The sequence below is a fragment of the Diadema setosum genome, chromosome 1 (assembly GCF_964275005.1).
Source record: "Diadema setosum chromosome 1, eeDiaSeto1, whole genome shotgun sequence".
Lineage (NCBI taxonomy): Eukaryota > Metazoa > Echinodermata > Echinoidea > Diadematoida > Diadematidae > Diadema > Diadema setosum.
The window spans coordinates 44,195,175-44,207,207 of NC_092685.1; the positions used below are offsets into that span (position 1 = coordinate 44,195,175).

At 42.6% G+C, this 12,033-nt stretch overlaps 1 protein-coding gene across 1 annotated transcript in view; it reads left to right on the top strand.

The window, feature by feature from the left end:
• The window catches only part of LOC140236389 (pecanex-like protein 1), a 128,475-nt gene that overhangs the window by 33,936 nt on the left and 82,506 nt on the right, over positions 1-12,033 (top strand). Inside the window, exons 4-14 of the mRNA XM_072316328.1 lie at positions 1,891-2,080; positions 2,779-2,871; positions 3,303-4,589; positions 5,218-5,346; positions 5,815-5,946; positions 7,008-7,184; positions 8,258-8,407; positions 8,600-8,723; positions 9,306-9,731; positions 10,492-10,645; positions 11,226-11,258. Coding sequence (XP_072172429.1) covers positions 1,891-2,080; positions 2,779-2,871; positions 3,303-4,589; positions 5,218-5,346; positions 5,815-5,946; positions 7,008-7,184; positions 8,258-8,407; positions 8,600-8,723; positions 9,306-9,731; positions 10,492-10,645; positions 11,226-11,258 — 2,895 coding nt within the window. The remainder of the gene's footprint in view (positions 1-1,890; positions 2,081-2,778; positions 2,872-3,302; positions 4,590-5,217; positions 5,347-5,814; positions 5,947-7,007; positions 7,185-8,257; positions 8,408-8,599; positions 8,724-9,305; positions 9,732-10,491; positions 10,646-11,225; positions 11,259-12,033) is intronic.

The window sequence follows — 12,033 nt, forward strand, 5'->3', positions numbered from 1 at the left end:
CATGTGTTGGTAGCTATGGAAGTACTACATGTGGTCTTCCATCCAGTTTCAAGGACATTCATGTTACTGCATGATTAAGCAGTCATTTCATAGTTTTGAAAGCTTTCTTTGAATGCACTGGTGCCAATCAAAACTTTGATTTGGCCTTCAAATTTTGAAAGAATTGTGTTTTTTATACAATTTGTGATGTATGAGATGATATCAGTGAGCTTTGTTCTAATAAAACTGACAGCAGCACATTGTTAACTTATACCAGTCATATCACAACAGCATGTTTATGGCAATAAGTACATCTCATATTCACTTTAGTGACAGATGTTTCAATGATGCTCATGGAATTACGATATTTATATCATATCTAAATTAAGCTCTAGACGTGTTTGAAAAGGAGGAAAATTGTGCTCATCTACTAGAATGACAGCCACTTCAGACAGATGCTACAAACTAGAATAGATGGCTTGTCTAATTAGTACTTGTGGAAGCCACTGCCACATTCAGCCAGTGGCTCTACTAGGTTTCGAGAATAGTTATAGAATGGGCTCAAGGAAATCCTGCAATCTCATTGGTCGAGAGCTGTGCATCAATGTTCACTGGCAGCATGTTCGATATCAAGTAATCATTGAGATCACTGGCAATAGCCACTATAAGTTTGCTGTCACGCGCTTGCAGCAAAATTGTTTCTGCACTTGGCAAGCGTTTGCGCACTTAGCAAGAGATTACTGGCTGTACATACCGTGATAACAAGTAGCAAGAGTTCACATGCTTACAAATGTAGTAAGCATTCGCGCTCTTAGCAAGAGATGGCTAGCAATGATTACTGGAACATGGTTTGTATCTACGACAAGCCAAAAGAATTTGCATCCAGTAAATTTGCCAGGCATTGTAATGGTTGGAAAAACTATTCAAACAGTCAGGTTTTCTGGCAAAAATTGGTCCACCGTCTTATAATACAAATGATGTACACGGTCTGTCTTTTTGTCCATCAATAGGAATAATGTGCATGCGGTAACTCTGGAATCTAGTGTAAACCCACTTGCCTATGCCTCGTGAGTTAAATAATTTCATAGATATATTGTACCTTCATACACACAATTCCTCCTGATGCACTTGGACCATTACATCATTTGTATACTGAGGGACTGTGTTCATGAGGAGGTGACTAGTAAACATTACCAAGATATGTCAAACAAGCCTGACTTTTGCCTGGCATGCATAGATCTCAGCAGCGACACAAAGCGAAAGCGTGCCGAAAGGAAGTGCAGTTGATTTCCTGAGAAAAACTCGGTCCGAATAGACGTCAGAATGCACATTGGGCAACTTCTTTGTTTTCTGCCGCAATGGTATTCCCCAGCGCAGTTTAATGCTGTCATCAATGTCATTGTGTAATACGCATAAGCCACACTTCAGCTTGGTTGGTGTTGATTAGTTTTCACGGAAGCTCAAACATGATTCAGGAGATTGAGTGAGCCATAAGTTCTAAGCGGAGGAGATTTGTGACCTTGCATGACACAAACAGCATGTTATGTCATGTCCCAATTTCCTGGTGACATCCAGGAACCACAAATAGAGGAACTGGTAGCAATTCATTGTTATAATGTCTATTAAAGGGATGGTATAGTATTGGTTGATGTGAGGATTCAGCTTTTAACTCTTTGAGAGATACTTAAAAACCACTGTATGAAATGTAAGAGAGCATACAATTCTAAGAGGAATTCAAAGTTTATTTGATCAAAATTGTTTTTTTTTTTTTAAATGGCTGAGATATCCAAAAACGAGGTAAAACAAAGCGATCGTAATAGAAGTTTTGGGAGGATTTTTCAGTGGTCATATAGGTGGCCATTATAAGGCAGGTTTGTTTGTACTCTCCCTCTCTTGTCCTCATCCACACAGAGCGATGACACCCTTGGCAACGGCAACATCGAAGTCGAGGTCCACCAGAGGAAAGACCTGGCGGCCTTGGAGGAGACCCTGCTTCAGGCCCTGAGTGCCATCGACAAGAGTCACCTGGATAGCAGTCCTACCCAAGACGATGGTCCCGAGAGTGCAGAACCTTCCTCCTGCGACGAGACCAAAGTGCAGGGTGAGACCAAAAATATCCCAAGACCATCTTTGAGGGTAGATACATGTAGTGTCACCTCATCGAGACTCCTAACCACAAAGTAGTTTCAAGTTGTGATCTTGTTGGGTGATGACCAATGTCATGGCAGTTGGTCAACAACTTGTGTTGAGTTTACTTTGTTTTCATAGCTCTTCACTTCCGCATTAAGAAAGTGTCTCAAATGTCTCTCCCTTGAGCTCAATGCAAGATTGAAACTGGACAAAAATCTCCCCGCGTTTTTTCCATGAGTGGGAGGCATAACATTTTGTACATTTTAACATGCTCAGAGGGAAAGTATTTGTATGCATGAATTGAAACCACAACTTATGATGAACTTGTATCAAATCTGTTTACGTATTCAGTCCTTGCTTCATACACTCTCTATTTGAACCAGACTGGAAGACAGATGTAAAATGAGCTCTGAGCAGACTGCATCGAGTGTGAAAATGTTGAGAGTAATAACCTCGAAAAAAGTACAAATAACCACAAGTCAGTTTTGATGACTTAAAAAAAAGTAATGCATAGATTAAATAGTTTTACAGTCATTGAAACATGTAACTGAAGTCTGCAAAATTTGTGATCGAGATTGCAAGCAGATTAGGCAGTGGCTGATGCAAAACTTTTTAGTGAAGCAACTTGTGACAAATATCAATAACATGCCTTTTCTTCAATCCTTGTAGGTGCAGCTGGAGGTACCAATGAGTCCCACTCCCCCAAGCCCACCATTAGAATACAAGATGACGAACGAGGACCATCAGTTGTGTGGTTATGTGGTAAGTGTCACTAAGATGAAACCTATCATCTATTTGATGAGGATCCTAGTGTCATTGTGAAGTGATTTTTTTTTTTGTTTTTGCATGAATTATGAGTAATCAGTTTTGGCTAACTGTATTTTGTAGTATATCTTCTAGTGTGTTTCTATATTTTTTGCGAATTTCATGAGTAGATAAATATTTCTGAAATTTACTACTTGCAAAAATTTGCCTCTGGAAACACTTTAAGTATTGTTTATCATACTTGGAAACATGTACATTACATGCAAGTCTCTACAAAAAGAACATGCATGCTTACTCAGCATGTTGACGGAATTGGTGTTTGATTTTTGCTGTTTTGCTCCAGCGGGTGCCTGGTAATGACCCTGACAGGGATTATTTTGTTGGAATCAGTCAAATGGGTTTGCTATTTTTTTTTTTGCTTGTTACAGAAGAAGCAGCTCAAGGGACAGATGATCATCGGGAGAGGAAGAAGCAGAAATCGTCGAAGGGAAAAGCATCGGCCAAAAGTGGGAAACATAGGACTAAAAGCTCTGGCCCACCAAAGAGCGTGAGTAGTCAGGGTGTGTCCACCTGTGCACAAGATGACGACACCGGAGACGCAGAGTCCGCGAAGGCCATCGATCGCAAGCGCGGCGCATCCAGTCGATCGCTGGAGAGCGACCCCTGGGTGTTGAGGGCCGAAGAGTTGGCGTGGGAGGACGAGTTGGCAATTATGGAGCCAGAGCTGTTTGGACCCTTGAAGAATGGCGTTAGCAAAGCCTCTGCCCCATCGGGGAATGACCTAACAATAAGAATTTTTGGTGACGGGGACAAGGAGAGCGAGCCTAGAGAAACGCCCGTCGCCGCAAAGAAAAGTGATCTGGAGAAGTCTCCCACCGTTGGCACAAAGCGCATCAGGAGGTCACATTCTGAGTCTGACTCTGGAAAGGATGTTCATAGAGTGATTGATTTTAGGACTAGTGGTAAGGGTTGTACAGCGTGCAGTGAAATGCAAGGAGTCAAAGATGCTAGTCACAATGCCAACGAGGTTAGTAAATCTCTAAAGACATCTGATGAGCCGAGATCAAGTACGAGGTCTAGTTCAAAGTCGAAGCATAGTGACAAGACAGGGAAGAAAGATTACCCAATATCCACCATTCCTGCATCACCGCTAGAAGACACATGGGGCCGCTCTTCAAGAAAGACTCGGCACTCCAGCGGTCCAAGCACATCGGGTGGTAGTGGCACAAAGCGCGAGAGTAGCAAGGACGGTAAGAGGAAATCCAAAGAGAGCAGCAAGAAACGGAAGCACCACTCGGGGTCCATATCCACAGCAGACAGACTCAACAACAACACTGAAGTCAGTTCGGAGGGGGCGTGTGCAGTAGATGACAGGGAGAAGAAGGCTTCTCGCCACCTGCCGCGTGAGGATTCCACGGAGCGTTTGGAGTCCATCGCTCTGGTGGATGTCAGCCCGGACTCCAGGAGGCACAGCGGGTCCAGCAACACCCTGACCCCGGAGCACCGCCGGCGGAGCCACTCCTCTTCGTCCAGCGCCAGCTCGGGGTCGGACGACAGCACGGTCATCTCCGAGCGCTCTGCCTTCCTCGCCTCCTCGGCCACGCCCAGCACCCGCAGTACCTCCAGCTCCACTGGTCTCCAGTGGTTGTTTGGCCTTGAGGGGGAGACACCCATCCAACACCTGAGCAGTGGGAGCAGCCCATCCTCATTCAGGCGTAAGTTGACAGTGAAATCTTTTGTCCCTTTACCTTGAGCTCTTGTTTTCTGTCCTGTCTGGCATTCTTACTCGCATCTTTTTTATTGGCCCTAACCCCAACAGTCTGCTGTAGTACATACTGTATTTGCAGTGCATTTTGCTGTGTTTCTTTATTTTTGCGAATTTTGGGAGTCAACTGATATTTGTGAAAACAACAGCTGGCAGAAATTTGCCTCCCATGACAGAAATGTGCTGTTAATCATAATCCAAGATTGGAAATCACTAAGGTTACTTCTGAAAGGGGAAAATATCAATTTCTTGTTCCATCACTGTCATTCGTGATGGCGAATAATTCAACCACTCACAAACTGTTATATGCTTGCATAATATATGGCTCATACCATGGTCTCGGACTCTGGACTATCACTGGAATGAGCTTACTTACTTTAGAAGAAAAACAGGGTCAGCATAACCCTGCAAAATAGGAGGGACAGGTGGAGGGGGCGGATTGAGAGGGATGTGGTCAGAAGTGGAGGTGGGTGTAAAACTGATAAGATGCTCTTTCTGCTGTGGTCTGAAGTATGACATTGCTGTTGTACTGTATTTGATATGACCATGCAGTAATCACTCTTCTCTTCAATTTTCAGGGCAACCAGGCCCCAGTGAAGAAGCAGCCAGCACGAGTACCTTTGACGCACGGAGTAGCGACCGCTCGCACGACAGGACAAGAGAGGGCGCCATACCAAAGCGCAGAGCCGTTGTGGAGCGAAGCACAAGTAAGGGATTTTATATTACCCTGCCTTATGAAACAATATTGAAATCTTTGTCTGTGATGTGTATCCTGTTGTTAGTCTTTTTTCCTGCTGTTCAATAATTTCTTTATGTTTGCATTTTTTTTCTTCAAACTAAATTCCAGTTTACTATTTTCTCTACAGATAGAACTCCTGTTGTACAGTATGATCTGTCATTGTAAATTAAAGCACTGCATCAAGCAGTAAGAGCCATATGTTTAAGTGCAATCTGGAATGGGAGAGTAATCTGTTTGCCAAAAACAAAAAAAAAAATGAAATGAAGGAAATGTGTTTCGTATACATGAGTTTCAGTCACATTTATTTTTTCACAATTTTCAAATGCATGGAATGAGAGTCTATGAGAAAAAGCTGTGTTGCTTGTGGCAAGGCCTATGAATGTGACTGTAGAGCTTGGATATCAAGATTACTCCACATGAGGGTTTTCTTTTGCAGGTGAAGATTCGGCCGCTTACGATGAGCGCTACGTCGCCCCTGACGGCACGGTGGTCAGCAACCACATCCTGAGCAAGATGATGCGGAAGATGCTGAGGGAGGACTCCTTCCGGTCCCAGCTGGAAGGAGCTGGTAAGACAGTCTACTGTGCTCTCATCTCTTCTCAAATTCTCGCTATCGCATGCAACTGTAAAAACTCTTTTACAGCAGCGGCACTATCTAATTTCCGCAAAAATGTGTTGATCAAAACAGTGAGTTGACGATACTGTGCCGATACACAGCGGGAGCTCTGTTTGATTGTACACGGGAAACATGGAACACTATCTCTATCTCCAAACTACTATAGTTTGGCAGATTTTCTCAGCAGTTGTTAGATGTTAAGAAAAGAAATAGGAAGTTATAAGCTCTGGAGATGCATTTCTATTGTAACATGACAGTGTTTTTGTCATGATGAAAAGGGAAAAATTAGATGCAATTACCTCCCTACCCTTTGCTTGCTACACAGTAAGTCTTCATTACCAGAGATGCACAAGTCGACACCAATATATGACCCTGCATGACCTCTGCATGTTGCATGTGGGTGCGTGAGATCACCTTATTCATTTGCACGTACCGTATAGTCAGTGTGCGGACTCGCCTGCTAGTGACGAAATGTTTACATTTATATGTGGTAGGGAGAGTCAAGATCAGCCATTGCCTCTGTAGTACTGATGGTACCACATGGTGCCATATGGTGCTACAGTAGAGATTTAGGGGTTTGATTGATCTTTGTTCATTGGCAATTAGTGTCCAGACATGGGGCAGGAGGAAAAATGCTGCAGTCCTCGATGCGATACGAGCTGTGTGCAGATTGGGGATCCGCGTTGCTTCTGTGAGTGAAGTGGTGGCAGTAGATTGGAGTAGCAACTGTAGCCTGCGATCTCAACACTGATATGAGATTTATTTCCAGATGTAAGTGTGGTGGCCAATGTCCATGATGCGATCATTTGGTATGCTTTCAAACATCAGAAGTTTGATAATCATCAGCTTTTGTCAAGCGGTAAAATTTGATAATCAGTCTCGGATGATAACTGGACAGTCCGTGCCTGCCTGATGCGAGAGACTCAAGCTTCTCAAATTTGAGTACCTCGACTGTCTAGGAAGGGGATTAAGCAAGGGACAGACAATTCATCAGCTCTCCTCCTACTTTGCAGTGAACCCAAACTTCCGAAGGCGGCGGCGGTGGCAGGCCCGCTACGTGAGCGCCACCAGCGAGTCCAGACAACGGATGAGGAACAGGACCTACCACGGGTCCCCGTCCGCAGAGGAGAGGAGGCAGAGGAGGCCGTCCGGGGAGTCCTCTGCCAGGAGGCACCACTCCGATTCAACAAGTACTTCCATCACATTCATTATTATCAACATATCAGTTAGAGGGATGGTATAGTATTGGTGGAGATGAGGATTGAGCTTTCAACTTTTAACTCAAGATACTAAGAAACCACTTATGAAATGTCAAAGTGCATATGATTCTTTAAAGAGCAATTCAGAGTTCATTTGATGAAAATCGGTTGGGAAATGGCTGAGATATCCAAAAACAAAGTAAAACAAAGCAATCCTGATAAATGATGGGTCCTACCTTTCATTACTATCACTTTGTTTTGGATATCTCAGGGATTTCAAAAACTGATTTTCATAAAATTAACGTTGAATTCCTCCTTAAATTACATGCTCTTTTATATTTCAAGAAAGGTTTCTCACTATCTCACCAAAAAAGTTAGAAACCCGAAGCCAGGTCTCAACCAAAACCATACCACCCCTTTAAGATCCAAGGGGACATTATGTAATCATTGCCATTGTGAGTTGGTGTTTCTGAGAGAGTTAGCATTGTACATAGTCCATGGAGGTAATGCCCTTTGTGATGGTAATTAAATATGTATTAACTCTTTGCTTATGGGAGTGGTATGAGACATGCATTAATTCTATGGTGAGTTCCCATGTCTTGAAGTGATTGATTAATTGCTGATAACTGCGAGAAGTAACATATCGTTGGTGAAAATGGTGAAATTGCTACAGTTACTATGATGCATTTTTTTGTGAAGAAAGAAGAAGAAGGAAATGAGAAATAGTTGGATGGTGCAAACCTCCAGCTCTGCCATAGGGTCACTGATACCATAGAACTGTGCATGCTTTCTTTGAACAAAACCCTGGAACCAGATTAAGACTACCTATATAAACTAATCACTTGATCCTTATTTCACAGTGAAGCTAAAGTTTCATCAATCTCTTTTCATACATTTTTTATATGATATCACTACAGACAAACAAACAGTGGCACAAACGTAATATCTTTGGCAGAGGTGATTAAAGTAAGAATCTTTATGAGTTTACTTATATGTTGGAATATTAGTGGTATTCATGAAAGAGTGTTCACCTTGGTGAAACCACCACACCATCCTCCCTGCAGCTGACACCCCTGGTAGGAGGGGCATCCTGCCGAATACGTCCCCCCACGCCGCCGCCCTCACCATGCTGTCCAGAGGGGAGGGGCGCTACATGGCCACCAATCACAACGACACCTCCCCGGGCTCCGTCCACTGCTTCCAGGATGAGTATGGTGAGTGTTGGTGTATCAAAAAAACCCAGAAACGTAGTAGACGAGTAGGATAATTAAAGCTGTGATGTAGTGAAGTTTTGTGGAAATATGTTGATGAACCAGCTTTAATGATCAAATAAGTTATCATGCACTTCAAAGTTGAAAGATGCTTATGTGTTTGTTGGTGTGTGTGTTTGCCTTTGTCTCAAACAGGTAACTGGATGACATATACATTTGGGGAGAACAGCTCCGGAGTGGCCCAGAGAATCGAACCTGAGTTGAATCAGTCTCCTGAGGTGTCGCCGTCCCCTCCTAAAGAGTCCACCAGCAATGAGTGGTAAGTCACCCTTTGCCATCCCTGAATCTCTGGTCTATATCTCACAATCTGTGGTGTTTTGGTTCACTTTGTGTCGATGGGACCTGTGGCTCACAGACCAATAAATGTTTCACACTTCTTTTGGAAGTACATCCATTGCCAACAGAGTGCTCAACATTGAAAGTAGTATTAAAAAAAAAAAAATATGTGTGTATGTGTTTCTCGGAGCAGTGAAATAAAGCAGATTTCACTGTCACTCTCCATCCACTTTTTACCCGTTTTCGGGCTGGGCAACGCTCAGTGGGTTTGGCGGGGGGAGGGTGATGAGCCCATTTAATTTCTCTGGTGTAAAACCTCCCTCTCCAATAAATGAACTGAAATAGAAATTTATTGAAATTCAAGTTTATAGTTGAATTGGATAACTTTGCAGAACCAGATAGTGAAGTCATGACATGCTTATCAAGTTTTGACAAGAAGCAACTGCTTATGCACTTTTCCAAAGGCTTCCACTCATGTTGCATAGGACTTAGATATGTTTTATTGATCTTTATTTTGTTTAGTCCATTTTGAATGTTTATCATGTGTTCCCCTTGTGTTTGCCAGGGAGGAGACTTCCAGCTCCCACTCAGACTCCACCGTCATCTCTGTCCCCAAGCCCCGCCCCCCTCCTCGGGCTCTGCGGGCCATCAGCAGCACCTCCGGAGGGGGCAGCACAGGGGCACCCAGTGCCCTCGACATGGACCTTCCGACCAACATTCTCGACCGGCTGACCGACCCGCAGCAGTGGGAGGGCACGTTCACGGGCTTCTTCGACCACTACCCCAACATCGACTCCAGCAGCACCTACGAGGAGATGCATAGCCTGGGAAGCCGGTCAGCAGCGGCGGCCGGAGGGGGCGGGACCTCGGACCGCTGGATTCGCCGCGACAACAAGGTCAAGGTGCTGCACAACTACCGCTTCTGGGTCCTGCCGTGGCGGTCAATACGGGTCAGCTTTGACCGACTAGCATTCCTGGCTCTCTTTGACAGGTCAGTACAAGTTGGTTGTAATTATTTACCTCACAATCAACTTAAATTGTAAAGAAATGGATACTTGTCAGACAATGAAGTAGAGACTCTATACTTACTGTAACAAGACTTATTAAATGGCTTTAAATTTTTTCCTCTGTTGTTGGTAACAACTGTGTTTCTGCATACCTTTCCAACATCACCCATGTTTCACTTGGAGTATCCCTTGTTAACTGCTGGTTCATACATTCACCAACAAAATGTCTTATCCAGAGACTATTAAATGGCCATGATGACTGAAATGGGTGTGATTATTTTGATGTCACACCATAAAAACTTCCTCTAGGAAGAAAATATTCATAAGCTAAACTATGCTCATGGACAAGGACACAATGTTTGAATGTACACTTTACATATTTATTATTGGGTCTCACCATTTGTAACGAATTGAAATGATAATTCATTGTCCGAGTCAGCTTGGGAGGAAAAAGTGTGGTGAGATCTTGTGGTGTATTCATGTTTAGCAACTCCAGTGCTGCAAGAGAGGTAATATTATTGTTAAAGATATCCTGAAACCTTTATATTTCAGAAATTTGAGTCCACAATCATATGCTCTCTTCTTACTACAGTACACATGCAGGAACTCTACGAATGGAGATACAATTTTTTAGAGATCTTGTGTATTTGATTGCAATGTGTTGCAGGTGCACTTCAATTGTGACTCCAGTATTGAGTCCCTTTAATGCCAGTGTGATCTTCTCTTGCTCCCCCCACGTTCCAGGAATCGGACGAAAGCGGAGAGTCTCTTTGCTGTGTTTCTAGCAGTACTAGTCTCCCTCCTAGGCTTTGCCGTGATGAACCAAGGCTTTCTCTACGACTTCTGGGTCTTCTGGTTCTGCCTCATCATCGCAAGTTGTCAGTACTCCCTCCTCAAGGTGAGTGGGTGTGGCTGAAGAAGATGTTATCATCCAGCACTCGAATCGACCGAAAGAGGAGAGCTTTGACCGAAGTAACCTTGATTCATGAGCGAGATGCTCTGAAAAAAAAAAAGACCAATGACTTCTCAAGCAATAGATTAAACAATACCAGGGCCCCGTTGCTAGAAACTTTGCGTTTAAACGCAACTTGCAACTGATTGTCACTGGCCAATCAAAATCATTGTTGCATGCATGTCTTCTTAATAGGGCAGACCCTGAGCCAATCAGAATGGTTGTTTCAAAATTAGCAATTATTTGCAATTGATTGCAACTTTCTTGCAACGTGGCCCAGATCACATTTGTTTAGCTTATTTGTGCCAACCAACACTTGGTTCTCATTGAAATGATCAAAAGAAAGGATCATACAAAAGGAACAAATAAACACAGCACTGCTACATGCTGCTGATGACTATACACACACACAAAAAAAAAAAAACAACAAAAAAAACACTTATTTTTTTAGGTTCCATTTCTGGAGATTATTTCAATGGTTTTATAAGGTAATATGTTTCATTATTTTTTTTTTCTCTCTCTTCAGAGTGTTCAACCAGATGCTGCCTCTCCAATGCATGTAAGTACAGTTCCCACAATACCAGCAATATCAGACACATATTGGCACATCACATATTTTGACAAATTAAAATGTATGTTTATACCTACAACACATATTGAATTGGGCTGACAGGAGTGCTCAACAAACATATTTTGCCATGAAATTACATGCAGTGGCAGCCATAGATTAAAAAGGCTGTCAAATTTGTGGATGTGTTGTACCCATCATTGCTTGACACCTCAAAATCAAAACAAATATTTTCCATCACTGGATGAAAAGACTACGTTATTTTGAGACATCACACATGGACAATAAAAACAAAATGTGAAGAGAATTTAGCAGCTCTTCATTTTTTAACACAGTGAAAAAACACTTGACTTACCTCTTTCAGAAAAAAGGGAATTATATCAACCCTTATGTCAGTATCAAGAGGAAGGAATGTGTACTTTTCATTAAAAAGAAGGACTTTTGTGAAATTTTCTTTATATATATTTTTTTTTTAGTATCACTGTCAATGCGTGACTTTACAAACTGTTTTAGTCTTCTCATTCAGAGATGGTGGCACCGAAACAAAAAATTCACAGCTTTTGAAAGGATTGTCTGATTTTCCTTTAACTCCTCTAATGTGTTCTGCTATTATTGCTACGTTTACTCAATTTATATATTTGGATTTCATTTTCATTCAACCCAATGGTTAATTGCATTATCTGAGAGTCAATAGGTTAACTGATCTTGTTGTTCCTCCATTTCATCATTGTCATCATCGTCATCCATCACTCTCGTTCTCTCTGCA